The sequence below is a fragment of the Plecotus auritus genome (assembly GCF_963455305.1).
Source record: "Plecotus auritus genome assembly, chromosome: 3".
NCBI classification, from domain to species: domain Eukaryota; kingdom Metazoa; phylum Chordata; class Mammalia; order Chiroptera; family Vespertilionidae; genus Plecotus; species Plecotus auritus.
The window spans coordinates 123,826,404-123,840,250 of NC_137772.1; the positions used below are offsets into that span (position 1 = coordinate 123,826,404).

Sequence of the window (13,847 nt, forward strand, 5' to 3'; positions counted from 1 at the left end):
GTGTGCACGGTGTCCATCTCAAGAATTCTAGCAGCTTTTGGCCAGGTCCCCAAGAGTGGCAGTGCCCCACGGAGAGTTCCAGATCCCGCACTTTGCTTCTTTAGTATCTTCCTGCCTCCCCACAGGCAGGGGTTCTATCGCCTCCTTCAACCATTTGGTAGAAATCCTTATTCCAACAATTAGCTGGAAAACCCAGAGCCAGGAACCCCTAGAGTCCTCATTTATGATCCTCTGTCACTGTCTCCCCACCTCCCACTCTCCAGACTTGTCTTGGGTTTGGGCGCCAGAGGTTTCATTTGCTGAAGAACTTGGGTGTCGGGTGCAGCTAAACCCCTCACACCAGAACGTCCCTTCACACCCACCATTCCTTAGGGAGGATGGGTGCATGCAGGGCAGGGAGAGAGTGGGGAGGATTGTAGCTGCTCTAATACTTGATCTTGACTGCATTCCCCCTTGAGAAAGGATCATTTTCTTAACAAGGGAGGCAAATTCAGTCAAATTGACCTTAGCTCTCAGACACTGACATGCAGTGATCCATTGATCACATGGGAAAATCTGCTGTGAGAAAGACAAGGCCTAACCAGTGTGTCATCTCAGCTGATGACAGTGCTGGAGGGGACACCCAGGAGAGCAGAGAGAAGGGCAGGGAGTTGCTGTTGGGCCTGGTGCTGGCGGCTTGTCATGGGGAATAAAATACTGACGACCAGGCACATCACCTCTGGTGGTCATCCACAAGGTAAACTGGAACACAAGCCCGATGGGGTGGAAGTGTCCCCAACATGTCGCCAGGGTGTGCAGTGTCTGGGGACACGGGCAGGCAGGAGTCCATTGTATCCCTCAGGGCAACTTCTCAGAGGTCTCCAGTGAGCCCAGTCCCTGGCCTTCAGGACCAGTGGGCGTCAGTGTCCCAGAGAGCCCAGAACTGGGACAGGACCATGGTGGCAGGGTCTGCAAGGCACTGGCCTGAGTTGAACACATGGTGAAGCCTCTTCCAGCAGTGCCACACTGCCACCTAGTGGCCGGCCTTTTCTTAGGGAAACCTTGAGCCCCAGAAAGGAAGTATCCAGTTTGCAAGCCTGAGGGAGAGTCACCTGAAGCACCTTCTCCCTGCACAGTTTGGTTATGATACACTTCTGGTGAATCCAGAGCTGCGCCAACAGCTTGGCATTCACAGTAACAAGGAATCCTGTAAAGGCTCTTCACCAGGTGACAGCCAGGAATTCGGCCATCTTGCACACCGACCACTCTAGCCCAGCCTGGCTCAGCCCCCAGAGCAAGGCAGGGTTGGAATACCTACTGGTGGTCACACTGCTGGTCCCTCTTCAAAGGGAACAGTTTTGTTTGAGCAAATCAAGCCTGTCCACCAAACCATCAAAACAGTCATTGAAAAATGCACTGTGAGAAAAGGCTCAGGGACCAAACTGGCAGCGCCTTTGCTAATGAGCCGAGCCCTTTGGCCTGCTTTTCAGCATGGCCAACACCTAATCCTAGGAATCAGGTTGAGGAGAGAAATGGAGAAGCTGTGCGGTTACACTTTCCCATGGATACTTTAACATTTTACTTCGCAAAACAATGAAGTTGGCCCTGGTGGGGTAGCTCAGTTTGTTTGAGTGTCGTTCCAATACACCAAGGGTGCGGGTTTGATCCCAGAACAGGGCACATCCAAGAAGCAACCAATGAGTGCATACATAAGTGGAACAACAAATTGATGTTTCTCTCTTTCAAATCATTAAATAAAAAACAATTTTTTAAAAACACAATGAAGTCACTTGTTGAATGCCTGCCGGTGTTTTGTAGTCACTGGAGAGGGGATGCAATACACCCCCTGCTACATTAACTTGGGAGCAGGGAAGACGGAAACCGCCACCCAGAGAGCAGCAGCTGTGCACGGTGTCTTGCTGGTTGTGCAGTGGGTGCCCTAGCATGCTGCACCCAGGCAGGATCCTGGGTCACTTGCAGCAGAGTGACCCCAGCTTAGAGCTGTGTAGCATCCCATCCCCCCATGTCTTCGCTGGAAGAGCCTTGGAGACTTGGTGAGCCAGATGGGGAGAACAGAGCTGGGCTGGCTGAACCCAGGGAGCCTGTTGTTCTGTTTTGTTTTGTTTTTTTAAGAAGTTTGAGAGAAGCAGAGTGGTTACAAAAGATATTAAGCAAACTTAGGTGATTTAATTGCCCTTGTCTTAACAACTTTGGGTGTTTTTTGTGTATATTTAAGCATTTGATCCCAACACTCCAGTGGGCAGAACACTGATTCTTGATAACATTGTGCAGTCCCAGAGATCTCGTTTGACACCTATACTCTGAGGCAGCACCAGCTGTGCAAACAGGTGAGACACCCTGTTTTATTGTGCTTTGATTTATTGCACCTCACAGATGTTGCATTTTTTACAAATTGAAGGCAAGGCCCTCCACTAGTTAAAAGATTACAACTTGCTTTATTGCAATATTTGCTTTATTGTAGTCTGGAACTGAACCCGAATATCTCTGCAGTATGCCTTTCCCCACTTCTGGGTTTCTACCTAAGCATTGCTCCTTCCTGTTGAGATGAGTGACCCAAGTCCCATGCAGGGAGAGCAGGCTGTGCAAGGCTCCTTGCAAAGAGGAGGTGACCAAGTGGTTGACTTTAGAGGTCTCTTCTGCCTGCTGCAAATCAGCTGTGAGAGGGGATAGTTCTCTGCAGACAGGGGGAAGCGGCTCTGTCATCACTTCCTGCACATGCCAGTGGCTGAGTCCTCCGCCTGCTCAGTAAAGGTGAGACCTCACGTGTGGAGGAAAGGAAATGAAGGTGGTTGTTATAAAAGTGGAGGACACAAGACACACTAAAAGACACTAACAGGCTGGGAGAGGTTGACAAGTGAATCAATAAATAGGTAGTCACTATCAATAATCTGGAAGCTGGGTGACTTAGAGGGGATTCTGTGGTCCTTGCAGGTCTGGAAGTGACTCAAGGGGATTTATCATCCACGAAAGCTCTCTTGTTCAGCAGCTGTTCAGGATGGCAGACTTGCTATAGTCTCACTAAAGTCCCCACCACTCCTGTATGCCCTGCAAAAGTACCACAGGGAACTGGACAACTAGGGGTCTCCCTTGCAACCTTAAGCAGGGGCAGGCTGGCCAAGCTGGCTGCAACCCAACCAGAGGTCAGGATTGGGGAGCAAGAGCTTTCAGGTTGAAACAAATGTGCTGGCTGCACAGAGTATTATAGGAGGAGCCACAGAGCTGTCCAGGCTTCTGTGCCCCCTGTTGGCATGAGAAAGCCTGGCGGGTCATCTGTGCACGATAAGGAATTGCTGACTGTGACCATCACACCAGGCGAGCTCTTTGCTGCTCATGAGAGAGCTCTATGGCCATCCAGGCATGAACTGACAGGATTTTGGACACATCAAACTTTGGTTGGGGGTAGAATCATAGCCCCATCTAGGGCTGAATTTGAAATCAATGGTAAAGGGATTGCACTCAATCTTTTGTGTCCCTTTCCCACTGACTCCAGCCCACCCAGCCTACTGAAGACAGCCGGGCTGAGCAGAGTCACTGAGTCCCTCAAAGCCAGGGCCAGGCTGCTGGAGATCCTGGCCTGCAAATATGGGTGTGGGAGCCTCGGACCTGATGAATCAGGGAAAAAGGTCTGGAGACTCAGTGGCTGACCCTGGCAAAACACAGAAAAAAAAAAAAAAAATCCAGCCTGCCAAACACCTCCCTGGCTGCTACGGATCCAGCCCAAATTTCCTCAGGCCTGGACCGGTCAGGCCAAGAGTTACATCAAGTGCGTGTCACAGGAGCTCCCTCAAACTAACTTTAATATGCTTCAAACACAAATATGCAATACAGAAAGTGTAGGGGCCGGGTAAGGAATGTGTGACCCCATTCAAACAATCACACCCAGTGTGCCAGTCCATCAACCCCTTCCCCTCTCTGACACCCAGCCAGAATCCTGCCCCTGCTTAGGGGCCTGGCAGTAGGGAAGGACACACACTCAGCTCCCAAATACCAAGAAAAGGTCGGTGAGGTTTGGTGGGTTTGTCTGAGGCAGGCAGAGCTGCAGCATCTGTAAGTGGAAACAGCTCCAGCCTGGGACGTTGATGACAGGACTTCCATGTTGAGAGGTCCAAGTCCTAATAGCGTGCGCGAGTGGCAAAAGGGAGCACAATGGCTGCCACCCCTCATGTTCCAGGATAACAGCCAGATGTGATGGGAGTCCATGAAGAAGGATGAGGCCAGGGCAATGTAGGAACTAGCTCAAGTGCCCAAGGTGAGGGCTGGTCAGGGCAGAGCTCCAGTCCACCTGGTGAGGGATTATTTAGTGCTAACATCACACACCTTGGCCACAATAGGCTAACAAGCTGTAGCACATCCTAACAGAACACTGGAATCGGGATTACTGTGTAACTGCATTTAGCAGGTGTCCCTATGGACGCAGTTCCTAATTTGGAGAACTGAGCTACCGCTGAAACTGTGTTTGCAGATGGTGCCGCTAAAAGAAGACATAACTAAACTATATACTTTGTGAACGTGGCATAATCTACTCTAATGGAATTCCCAACTCAATATCACAGCATCATGCAGAGCCATGGAAGGAGAAGTGTTTCTTTGGTGGGCATCTACTGTGTATGTCCCCAGGATGGGCCAATACCATTGAAGGTTTGCTAGAAACAAGATGGACCTTAAGCCAGGAAGCCCAACCTGACTCAGGCAGGGAACACAGACCAGGTGTGTCTTCATGCAAGCGAAGCAGGCAGGCCTTTGGGCAAGCCGACCCCTTCCTTCTGTGGGCCGTCTCTTCCCCACCACAGATGTCCCTGCGTGAGTCCACTTTCCTTGGTCATACTCAAAGACTGCCCTGTGCTCAGGACAATTTCCAGGGGCCTTAGGGAGGAAAGTACAGGGTCTCTGTCACAAACAGGAAACAAAGGCATGATTATCATCATATCAATTGTTAAAACTACTTCCCTGTCGGGTGTCATGCTCCTAACCTTCCACAGCACTACGGGAATACCTCTCACATTCTAATTCTACCATTTCAGAGACAGATGCCAGTGCAGTAGCCAGTGACCGCTGGCTGGCAGTTTCAGTGGGCTCCTCTGAGTGGAAGGACCTTTTGGGTCTAAGTTGGGAGCACTGTCCGCTGTGGCATTGCTCGATGATCCTGCAGAAAATACACCTGGGTTCCTGGAGGGTCGTGTGATGGTCTAGCTCAGCATGGAATTGGTCCCCCAGGACAGAAGAATTGGTTTTCTGGAAGCCCCTGCTAGAACCCCTGAGCCATCTCAATGTACAGTGATGGGACTGAGTTACTGAACCAAACTGAAGGGGAGGTTGCTATGAATGGGAGCCTGAAGGTCATATCGGTGGGTTGACCACTTGCAGCATCAGATCAGAGCAAACCACATAGAATGCCAGAGCTTCCCCACTCTGGGCTTAGTCAGGGCATAGATCCTGTCAGCAGTTTTCCTTCTTGAGGCCGCAGGGTGAATGGTCTTGGTCAACTCCAAGGTCATCCTCACCCTCCCTCCAGAAGGGCATGCTCTTCCATATTTTCCCCGAGGTGCAATAGCTGAATGGCAGATTCCAAGATGCTGGTCAGGAAAAAAGCAAAACTTGTGTTTACAAGACTACAGATGATTCATGTCATGTCGAAACATCCAAAATGCTGCTAAACCCCTCAGGGTTTCCCACTGCGCTCTCTTATCCACTCCTGACAGGACCATTAATAATTAAAACCTGCAAATTATTAATGTTGACTAAGAAGCTGATTGTTCCAAAGGCAGTTTCTGTTCACAAGTCGCTGGTGTTTGTGTTAAATACAGTACCACTTGGTGGCAGGTCGAAAGGCGCTTCTTCTCAGTATCTTCTTTTTTTCTTTTCTATTTTGGGTAGAAATATTCCTGGGAAGCTAGATAGAAATGCATTTTCATTTCCCAAGTATTCTTAGGCACAAGTTAGAAAACTGCTGACCTTCACCAAAATATGTCAGCACTTCATGTTATAAAAAATGCAATTTAGAACCACCGCGTGTGCAGATACGTACATTGACATATATACACACATCAGTGCAATACACAATGATTATTCAGTATAGATTCCAAACTGAACTGTCACTAACCTGAAATTCTGCAGTGAAAATTCATCGCTCAAAAGCAATTGGCATTTCTTTCTTTTGGCTCTAACTACTGTCAAACGTTTGCACATCAGACACTACCGTGAACACTTCCTTCAGTGCCAATACCAGGGAAGATCAGTGGACTCCAGAGGGTGCCGCTGTGCAGCTACTGAGCATGCGCGGGGCTGGCCGCAGTCGAGACTCCCTCCAGGTGGAAGCGCAGGGTGTGTGAGGGGCCCCAGCTCGGAGGGCCGCGTGGCGTTGTCATCTGGGCGTGCTGCCCACTTTGGCGGGTGAAGAGGGTCCGGAGGAGGAGCCTCGGTAAACAGGGGACGTGGGGGTGAGTTTAATTGGGCTCGTTGGGTCCCCAGTTTGGAGCTTCCAGAGCAACTCTTCATTGGTACGGCTCAACCTCTTCTTCTCCTGGGCCTCCTTCTCGGCGTACTCCTGCAGGTTAGCATTCTCCTCCGACAGCTGTCTGCACGGGGGAGAAGACAGTCATGCCACAGGGCCTTAGCTCGAGATACGCCAGGCCAAGGATGCCTGCGGGGACAACGGGGATAAGTCGGACCCTAACCCACAATCTTGGTTGAACCACTATTGCTGCTTGTCCCACTACCACTTGGGTTCTCAGAGCCTCCCTGCCAATAACGAATCTGCTCGCATCCCTTTGCCCCCGTCACAGGCACGGTGACACTGAGCCCTGCAGGCTCACATCCCCCTGCATCCACCCTGATGCCTGGCCAGATCTTGGGAGATGGGGCTCAGCCCTCATGGACAAAAACAGCCTCCCACTGGCTGTTGAAGCCCCAAACGTTGTTTTACTGCACACTGACCACAGAGGAGTTATCTCCACATCCTTCCCTGGAAGTTGGGGACCTCAGAGCAGGGGACCAAGATGGAGACGATGTCACCAGGAGCAGCTGCATTTGGCTACACGGCTTCTCTCTGGCACGTTCCATCTCTGCTGTCCTCTGCCAGGGCCAGCCCTTCACTGCCAGGGCCAGGCTGGCCCATGGCGACAGCTCAGCAGCCAAGGGAGACGTGGGTCTACACTGCTGAGCTGGCCGAGCGCAGGGTGGCGCACATGGTGGTTCTCTTTTCCCTGGAAACAACCAGCTGGCCCCTCTCCAAAATACGCTCTGGGAACAAACCTGAGCAACACCCAGCTGCATCAGGGCTCCTGCCATATGCTTTCCGATGGTCGGGGAAGCCTCACAGCTCAGAGGAGTGAGGTAAATTGGATGTTGGGACAAAAACAGGACCCTCGAGCTCAGCTTCAAAGCCACTTTGTGGGTGACACATGGTTTGTGAGTTTAGACACCTGGTCTACCTACCTCGTGACAACAGTATTCTGGTCAATCCTTGCTCTGAGATCTTCGTTCTGCTGCTGGAGAACTTGTATTTTCTCCTCCAGGATAATGTTCTTTTCCGCCTGGAAAGGGTGCAGTGTTAGGAGGTCCCTGGCAGGGCCATCTGACAGGAAGGAGACTAGTGCCCTTGGAGGATTATCAAGAAGCGTGTTTTGCAAACTACAGTGTGTAGTGCACTAGTGGGTTGTAAAATCAGGTTAGAGGGATGTGGTCAGCATTTGTTGAAAACAAAATAAAGCAGAAGAGAAAATACCAGAATGTGCTGTAGATAGTAAAAGTAAGTATAGTTATACATATTTTAGATATATAGTTTTATTTCACATATATTATGCACATGTATGTATGTATATACTGGAATCCTGTGTAGGAATATGTTTTATAGTGAGTGTCTACAGGCCGTTGCCATTGTTAGAGATATGCCATGATCAGTACCAGGACCTAATCTGGCTAACGGGTCCCATGGTCCTTACCTGTACTTCATTACCATCCCTTGCTGGGTGCACCCTATGACATTCTAAATGAATGGAGAGATGGAACACGGACACATTTTCCCTTCTGAGACTATGGGCAGCCAGGAATGCAAATCACAAGACCATCTTGGCACATTATCAGAAAAATCACAGCATCCAGGGCTGTTACTGCTCCACAATTTATACCATTCTCTCTGTCAGAGGGTCTCACAGGGCTTGAGACCTAGCTGAAGTACAGTTCCATTCTAATATGAAATTTAAAATAAATTATTTTTTGAAAAGAATGTGACAAATTCTATATTAGTGTAGTTAATCTTTAAAGAAAACTTTCACCTCTCCAAGAATAAGGGTTAGGAATCAGAGCCAAAGAATGGACCTCTGTCCCTGCTCTTCATCAAGACACTTTGATACTTTCACCCAGCCCCACCGCGCGCCCCCCCACCCCCCTCCCACACACACACACACACACACACAACTGCTTCTGGAATGAGAAGTCATGAATGCCTGCAGAATGACTAAAACATGGCTAAAAACAGCCACATCAACCTCTAGGCTTGTCAGTGATTGAACAACTGGATGCAGATGGCCCAGCCTGGAGGAGGAGGGTTGCTATCCTCATGTTGGTTGGACTACAGGCAGGACCAGGAGGGCAGGGCTCTGTCCCTGAGCCTCCCAGTGGTCTCAGTTGTGGTCTTTCTGGGAAGCTCTGGGCTGCTGAGGGCTGCTGAATGGTGTCACGTGGCCAACGTTAGCCAGGATGCTGGTAACAGACACTCACATCCAGGTCTGCCCCCTCCTAACTGACGAGCACCAGTGCAGAAAGAGATGTCTGCAAAAGGGGACAATGCTAGATAAGAGAGGGACGTGACAACTGAATGCGAAACTGAGGTCTCCACCGGCTCCTAATTAGGATAACCAGCTCCAAGGATATTTCAGAATGGAGAACTTCAACAGTTAGACCAGATGATTGGTTACTGAGATGGTAAGTTAAAGATTTGCTCACTGAACGTGTGCAGATGTCTTGGGTATGTACACGTGTACAGATAAAAAGCTCTGGAAAGTGTTAACAGTAGTAGAAATATATTTTAATTTTCTTATTTCTGTTTATCTTATCATTTATTTTTTTAAATATATTTTTTATTGATTTCAGAGAGGAAGAGAGAGATAGAAACATCAATGATGAGACAATCATTGATCGGCTGTCTCCTGCACGCCCCCTACTGGGGATCGAGCTCACAACCCGGGCATGTGCCCCAACCAGGAATCGAACCGAGACCTCCAGGTTCATAGGTTGACGCTCAACCACTGATGGCCAGGGCTGTCATTTTTTATAATGCACATATTTTCCTTTTATAGTATCAAAAATTTGTTTTACATATAACAATTTATAAAAAGGAGTAAAACATAACAATTTATCTGAGAGCCTTGGGTCAAGTTCCACTTCAGGATGGTATCTCCTTGGAAACCGGCTTCTCTGCTGCTAACTTTGGACAACCATCTCCTCAAGCCCTGGCATGGCCCTTGTGCCTAAAGGTAGAGAATGAACTCTGGGGTGCTCTGTTCCCCAAAAGGGGTGCCCTTTGCTGGTTCTGTGGGAGCCAGTCTGAAAGGTGAGGCAGAGAGTGGTGAGAGTGCTGGGCTGGGGCTCCCTCCCGCCTGTGTTTGGCCACTGATTGGCTTTAGTGAGATGCCCTGTCCCAGGCCCCCATCTCTAACTTGTGAAAGGAGGCTCCCAGCACCTCCTTCACAGTCCTGCTGTCAGAACAAAGGCATGGAGAGTGCTCTGCGTGGTGCCTGGCACACATCAGTGATGCTCATCAGGGCTGGCTCATCACACGTCCCCCAGGGAGAAGTGAGGAAACCACTTCAGAGCCATGGGGATGGAGGCTGCAGAGTTGTACAAAACTCTGAGATTCCTGGCTACCTCAGAAAGGCCTTGAGATTCAAGGATAGAATTCCCCACTCAGGCGGGAGCAATGGGTTAAGGGCTCGCGTCCTGAACGGTGTCAGTGTTGACATCAACGATGACAGTAAGGTTGTTAGGCTCTTCCCCAGGAAATAGACCAACTCACCAGCTTTTCCAGCTCAATAATCTTCTTTTCCTGTTGGTGTATTTGCTGATTCTTCATCTCTAATACCTGCTTCAAACTCTTCATGTCTTCTTCCAAGTGTTGATAGGGAGCCAGTGCAACCTATAGGGGCAGAGAGCAGCAAGCTATTTTCCCGGGTCCTGGCAAAGGCCACTGCTCACCAAAGGCATGGATTTCACTAAAGCTAGTCTTCTTTAACCAGCTGCCCAGTAGGCACTGGAGCATGAGGGAGAGAGAGAGAATATCAGCTCACACTGCCCTCCCTGGTCAAGATGCCCACTGGTGTCCCACTGGGAATGCTACTAAAAGTCCAGCTCCCTGGGAAAAAAAGAGAGAAAGCCATCACCACTGGAGAGTGTGGGGGCTGGAATGGTTGGATGCTACCAGCCTATCCCCAGAGGGAGCTCCTGCGGTGAAAGGAGTCAATTCGACATTGGCTTTGGACAGTCACTCAGACCCCTTGGTTCAGCAGGTGGCAGGGGTTTCCAGGTGCCACCTGTGCCCTTGGAGAGCCCCAGCATAACATACGAACAGAGCAAAGTGGTTTTAAAGAAGAAAAGGCATTTTAGAAAAAGAAATGTTAGAGTGAGGTTGCCAGATATAACAACAACAAAAACCCCATAGTAAAGTGGGATAAGCTTGAATTTCAAATAAACATTATATTTAATATAAGTATCGAAAGGGACATCCTTATACTAACAAAGTTCACTTCTCTGTAATGCAGATTTAACTGGGTGTGATGTGCTTTATATGGCAACTGTACACCAGAGGGGAGGAATTGTGCCAGCTCTTCTGGCAAAAACTCGCTCAACCTACTAACTCGGGCCTCAGTGGAGCCTCCCTGTGCCAGCCTAAGGGAGCTAGAGAGAACAATGGAGAGGTGGTCCTGGCCGGGCCATGCTTGTCCCAGGAGCTCAGGCACAGTGGCGGGAGCCGTGTGCAGTGTGGCAGGAATAACATTTAGATGGAAAACCCCCCGCTGTCCTGTCTCTGAGGAGAGGTGCTGATAGGAATATGTGTAAGATCCCGGGAGGGCCTGACCAGCTGTCACTTTGGTAGCAGATTAGCGCAGAGGCCCTGTCTCTGGGGAGACTGCTGAGGAGCCACAGGGCTTCCTGGGGTGAAGTCCACAGAGCCCTGCTGAGCCTCAGAAGGCCTGGGAAACTTGACACCTCCAGCTGCTCTTCAGTGTTTTTCCGCAAAGCCTCCTCGAAGCGCCGGGCTCGGTCCCGCAGAGACTGGCTCTGGAAGGTCAGCGTGTCCACCTGGTCCTACAGTAATGACACAAGGAGTCCAGCTCAGTCCTCTGCGGACACTGCAGCCTGGAGAGCCGTGATGAGACGGCCTGTGCACACGCCATGGGCATCAAGCTGAGGCAGGTACTCAACATATTGTGACAGACCTCCCACGTCAGCCTTGCTCGTGTTCCAGCTGGGGTTCTCGTTGTCTCTCCCCCCACCGCCTCCATTTTACACCCCAGCTCTCCCACTGGCTCCATCGGCCAGCTCCCTCTCTTTCCAGGATCACTTCTAGCTCCTCTTGGCCTCCCTGGGCCTCAGGACTGGGGTGCATGTTCCTGAAGTGAGCTGAGGCTGTCCTCCCTTTTCAGACGGTTTGTCCCCTCAGTTTAGACCTTCTGCTTAGACCATGCTCCTGGCCCCCAGCACACACCAGCCACAAGGCAGCCCTCCATGTGCTAGCTGAGGGAAGGTGTGTCTGAGGGGGCAATGCACCCCATCCCTGGTTCACCCCTCCCTGGCAACCCTAGCAAGGACTGATCGTCAAAGTTCTCTGCCCAATGACACCATTTCTGTAACATTAGAACCTACAGAATTCCAATGAACTCTTCTCTCAAGAGAAATGGCCTCATCCCAGCCGACACAGGAGCGAGGTATTGTGAATTACGGAATTCTACATAGTAACACTGTAATGTATGAAGTGCCTGGCTTGGCTGCTTTCTTCATCATGGCAGACAACCCTGTTTGGCAAACCAGCTTTGGTTTTTTCTTGTCTCTTTTTTTGTTTCTTTGTTTCCAGTTACTTCTATTTCATTTTAAGAAACAAAAGCCCCAAAAGTGCCATTAAAAGCAAAGGCTGCTGTACTAGGGCAATGCTAGTCAGTGGAGTCTGTACCCACAGGCCCTGACAAACGTAGGCAGTGGTGCTCTGGACCGTGACTACCACACCGCCAGGGCCTCCCCAGGTCGCGGCTCCACTGCGTCAGCGCCGTCAGAGGTCGCATTTCTTTCAAGCCTCTCTTCCTCCATCAAAAAGCAGAACAGCAAAAGCACTTCAGGCAAATGCCACCTAAGATGGACCTCAAATATCAAACTGGTGTTTCTGCCACATTCACCATGGCTCAGTACCAATCCACAGGCCCATGCAGTGCGCAACATCGGATGGCACAGGCTGTTTCCAAGTTGGATTGGCTCCTGTATGTCAAGGATGAGGCACAGAGACCCCGCGGGTGACCTGGCCCAGCACCGGCCCCTTAGGAGATAACCAACGGCATGATAATAATATTGAGGATGATAAAAACAAATACAACAAATAATAATATGAGCCGCTATCAGAACAGCAAGAGCTGCTACTTATTAGCATTTGCCAGGAGCCAACCTGGTGCTGCACACTTACACACGCCACTCCTCGAGGAAGGTACTAGCAGCACCATTTCACAGACGAGTGACCAAGACTCGCGAGCTCACACACTGTCCAAGGTTTCAAAGCCGGTAAGAGGGGCTCCATGGGACTCAAGCCCAAGAGTTCACATCTCTTACCACAAGCCTGCTTCTTTAGCTGCCAGTCACTGGAGGAAGTCGGCTCTAGCAACCCCACCCTCCTTGTACCAAATAACCTCCAGCCCAGGTGGGTTCTGCTGCAGGGCGTTGTCCAGAGACGGCAGGGGCAGAATGAAGACCCACTCGGGTGAAACAAAACTCCACTTCTCTGCAGTTTGGGGCTGGTGGGTTTCTGTTACATCACGGTCTGGCTTTCCCTTTCTGGGTGTGCGTTCCTAAGGACAGCACACCTGATGCTATGAGAGGTGGGTGCATGAGGAAGGCATTTGGGGTAGATTTGCCGAGGATGAGCCCCGTGAAGACTGCGTGTTGCAGGCCCATCGATGGTGGGTGGTGGGTTCACTGCAGACTGTTTCCTGTTTAGAAAATGTGGAATAGTACACTCTGTAGTGTGACATTGGTGTCGCACAGTCCTGGATGCTTGCCTAGACAGGGCTGCCTCTGTGTGATGCATACCGCCAGGGGAGAGTCAGCGGTCAGAGAGGCAACACTCCTGGCTTTGTATTAGTTATGGTAGTCAATGGACATTCATGTTATTGTCATCACAATGTCCAGGTGTGAGTGTCCCCAGTATTTAGAAATTAACCTTGCTCTGATTGAGGTGCCCACAGCTGGGAACGGAAGCACCCTTGCTGCCCAGGCAGCTCCTGCCTGGGGCTGTGGGTGGCTATCATCTTTTCACAGAGCAGCTGGCCAGGGTCTCTGGAAGGAGGAGGGAGGTGCAGGTGATCTGGGGCCCCTTCAGAAGGAAGCCAGGCTGCTCCCTGGCATGAGACCCACATGTCGTGTAGGTTGGCAGTGGAGGCGGGGAAGATTCTTTCCATCTCACCCACCTCCAGATGATTGAAGTCCTTTGTTTTAATCCCAGACATGTCTTATGGCTTCTGCCCTTCACAGCCTTCCTACACCATTCCCTGCCTATGTGCTTCTCCCAAGTCCCCCCCTTTCCTCACACATAGCACGGTGACTCCTCTGAACACAGCAAGTGTGGCTCAACCTTGGATCTCCGTGGCACTCAC

The 13,847-nt window shown here is 50.4% G+C and overlaps 1 protein-coding gene across 8 annotated transcripts in view; it reads right to left on the reverse strand.

Annotated features, from left to right (window-relative positions):
- Positions 1-3,232: 3,232 nt before the first annotated feature.
- The window catches only part of MTUS2 (microtubule associated scaffold protein 2), a 611,667-nt gene continuing 601,052 nt past the window's right edge, over positions 3,233-13,847 (reverse strand). For 7 of the 8 annotated variants that reach the window (XM_080658484.1, XM_080658486.1, XM_080658485.1 and 4 more), the window contains 4 exons: positions 11,203-11,301; positions 10,013-10,132; positions 7,435-7,532; positions 3,233-6,575 (listed from right to left, as the gene is read on the reverse strand). In XM_080658484.1, the coding sequence (XP_080514610.1) occupies positions 6,362-6,575; positions 7,435-7,532; positions 10,013-10,132; positions 11,203-11,301 (531 nt within the window). In that variant the 3' untranslated portion in view covers positions 3,233-6,361. Of the gene's footprint in view, positions 6,641-7,434; positions 7,533-10,012; positions 10,133-11,202; positions 11,302-13,847 lie in introns of all 8 variants that reach the window. The other variant, XM_080658488.1, reaches the window with a different exon arrangement.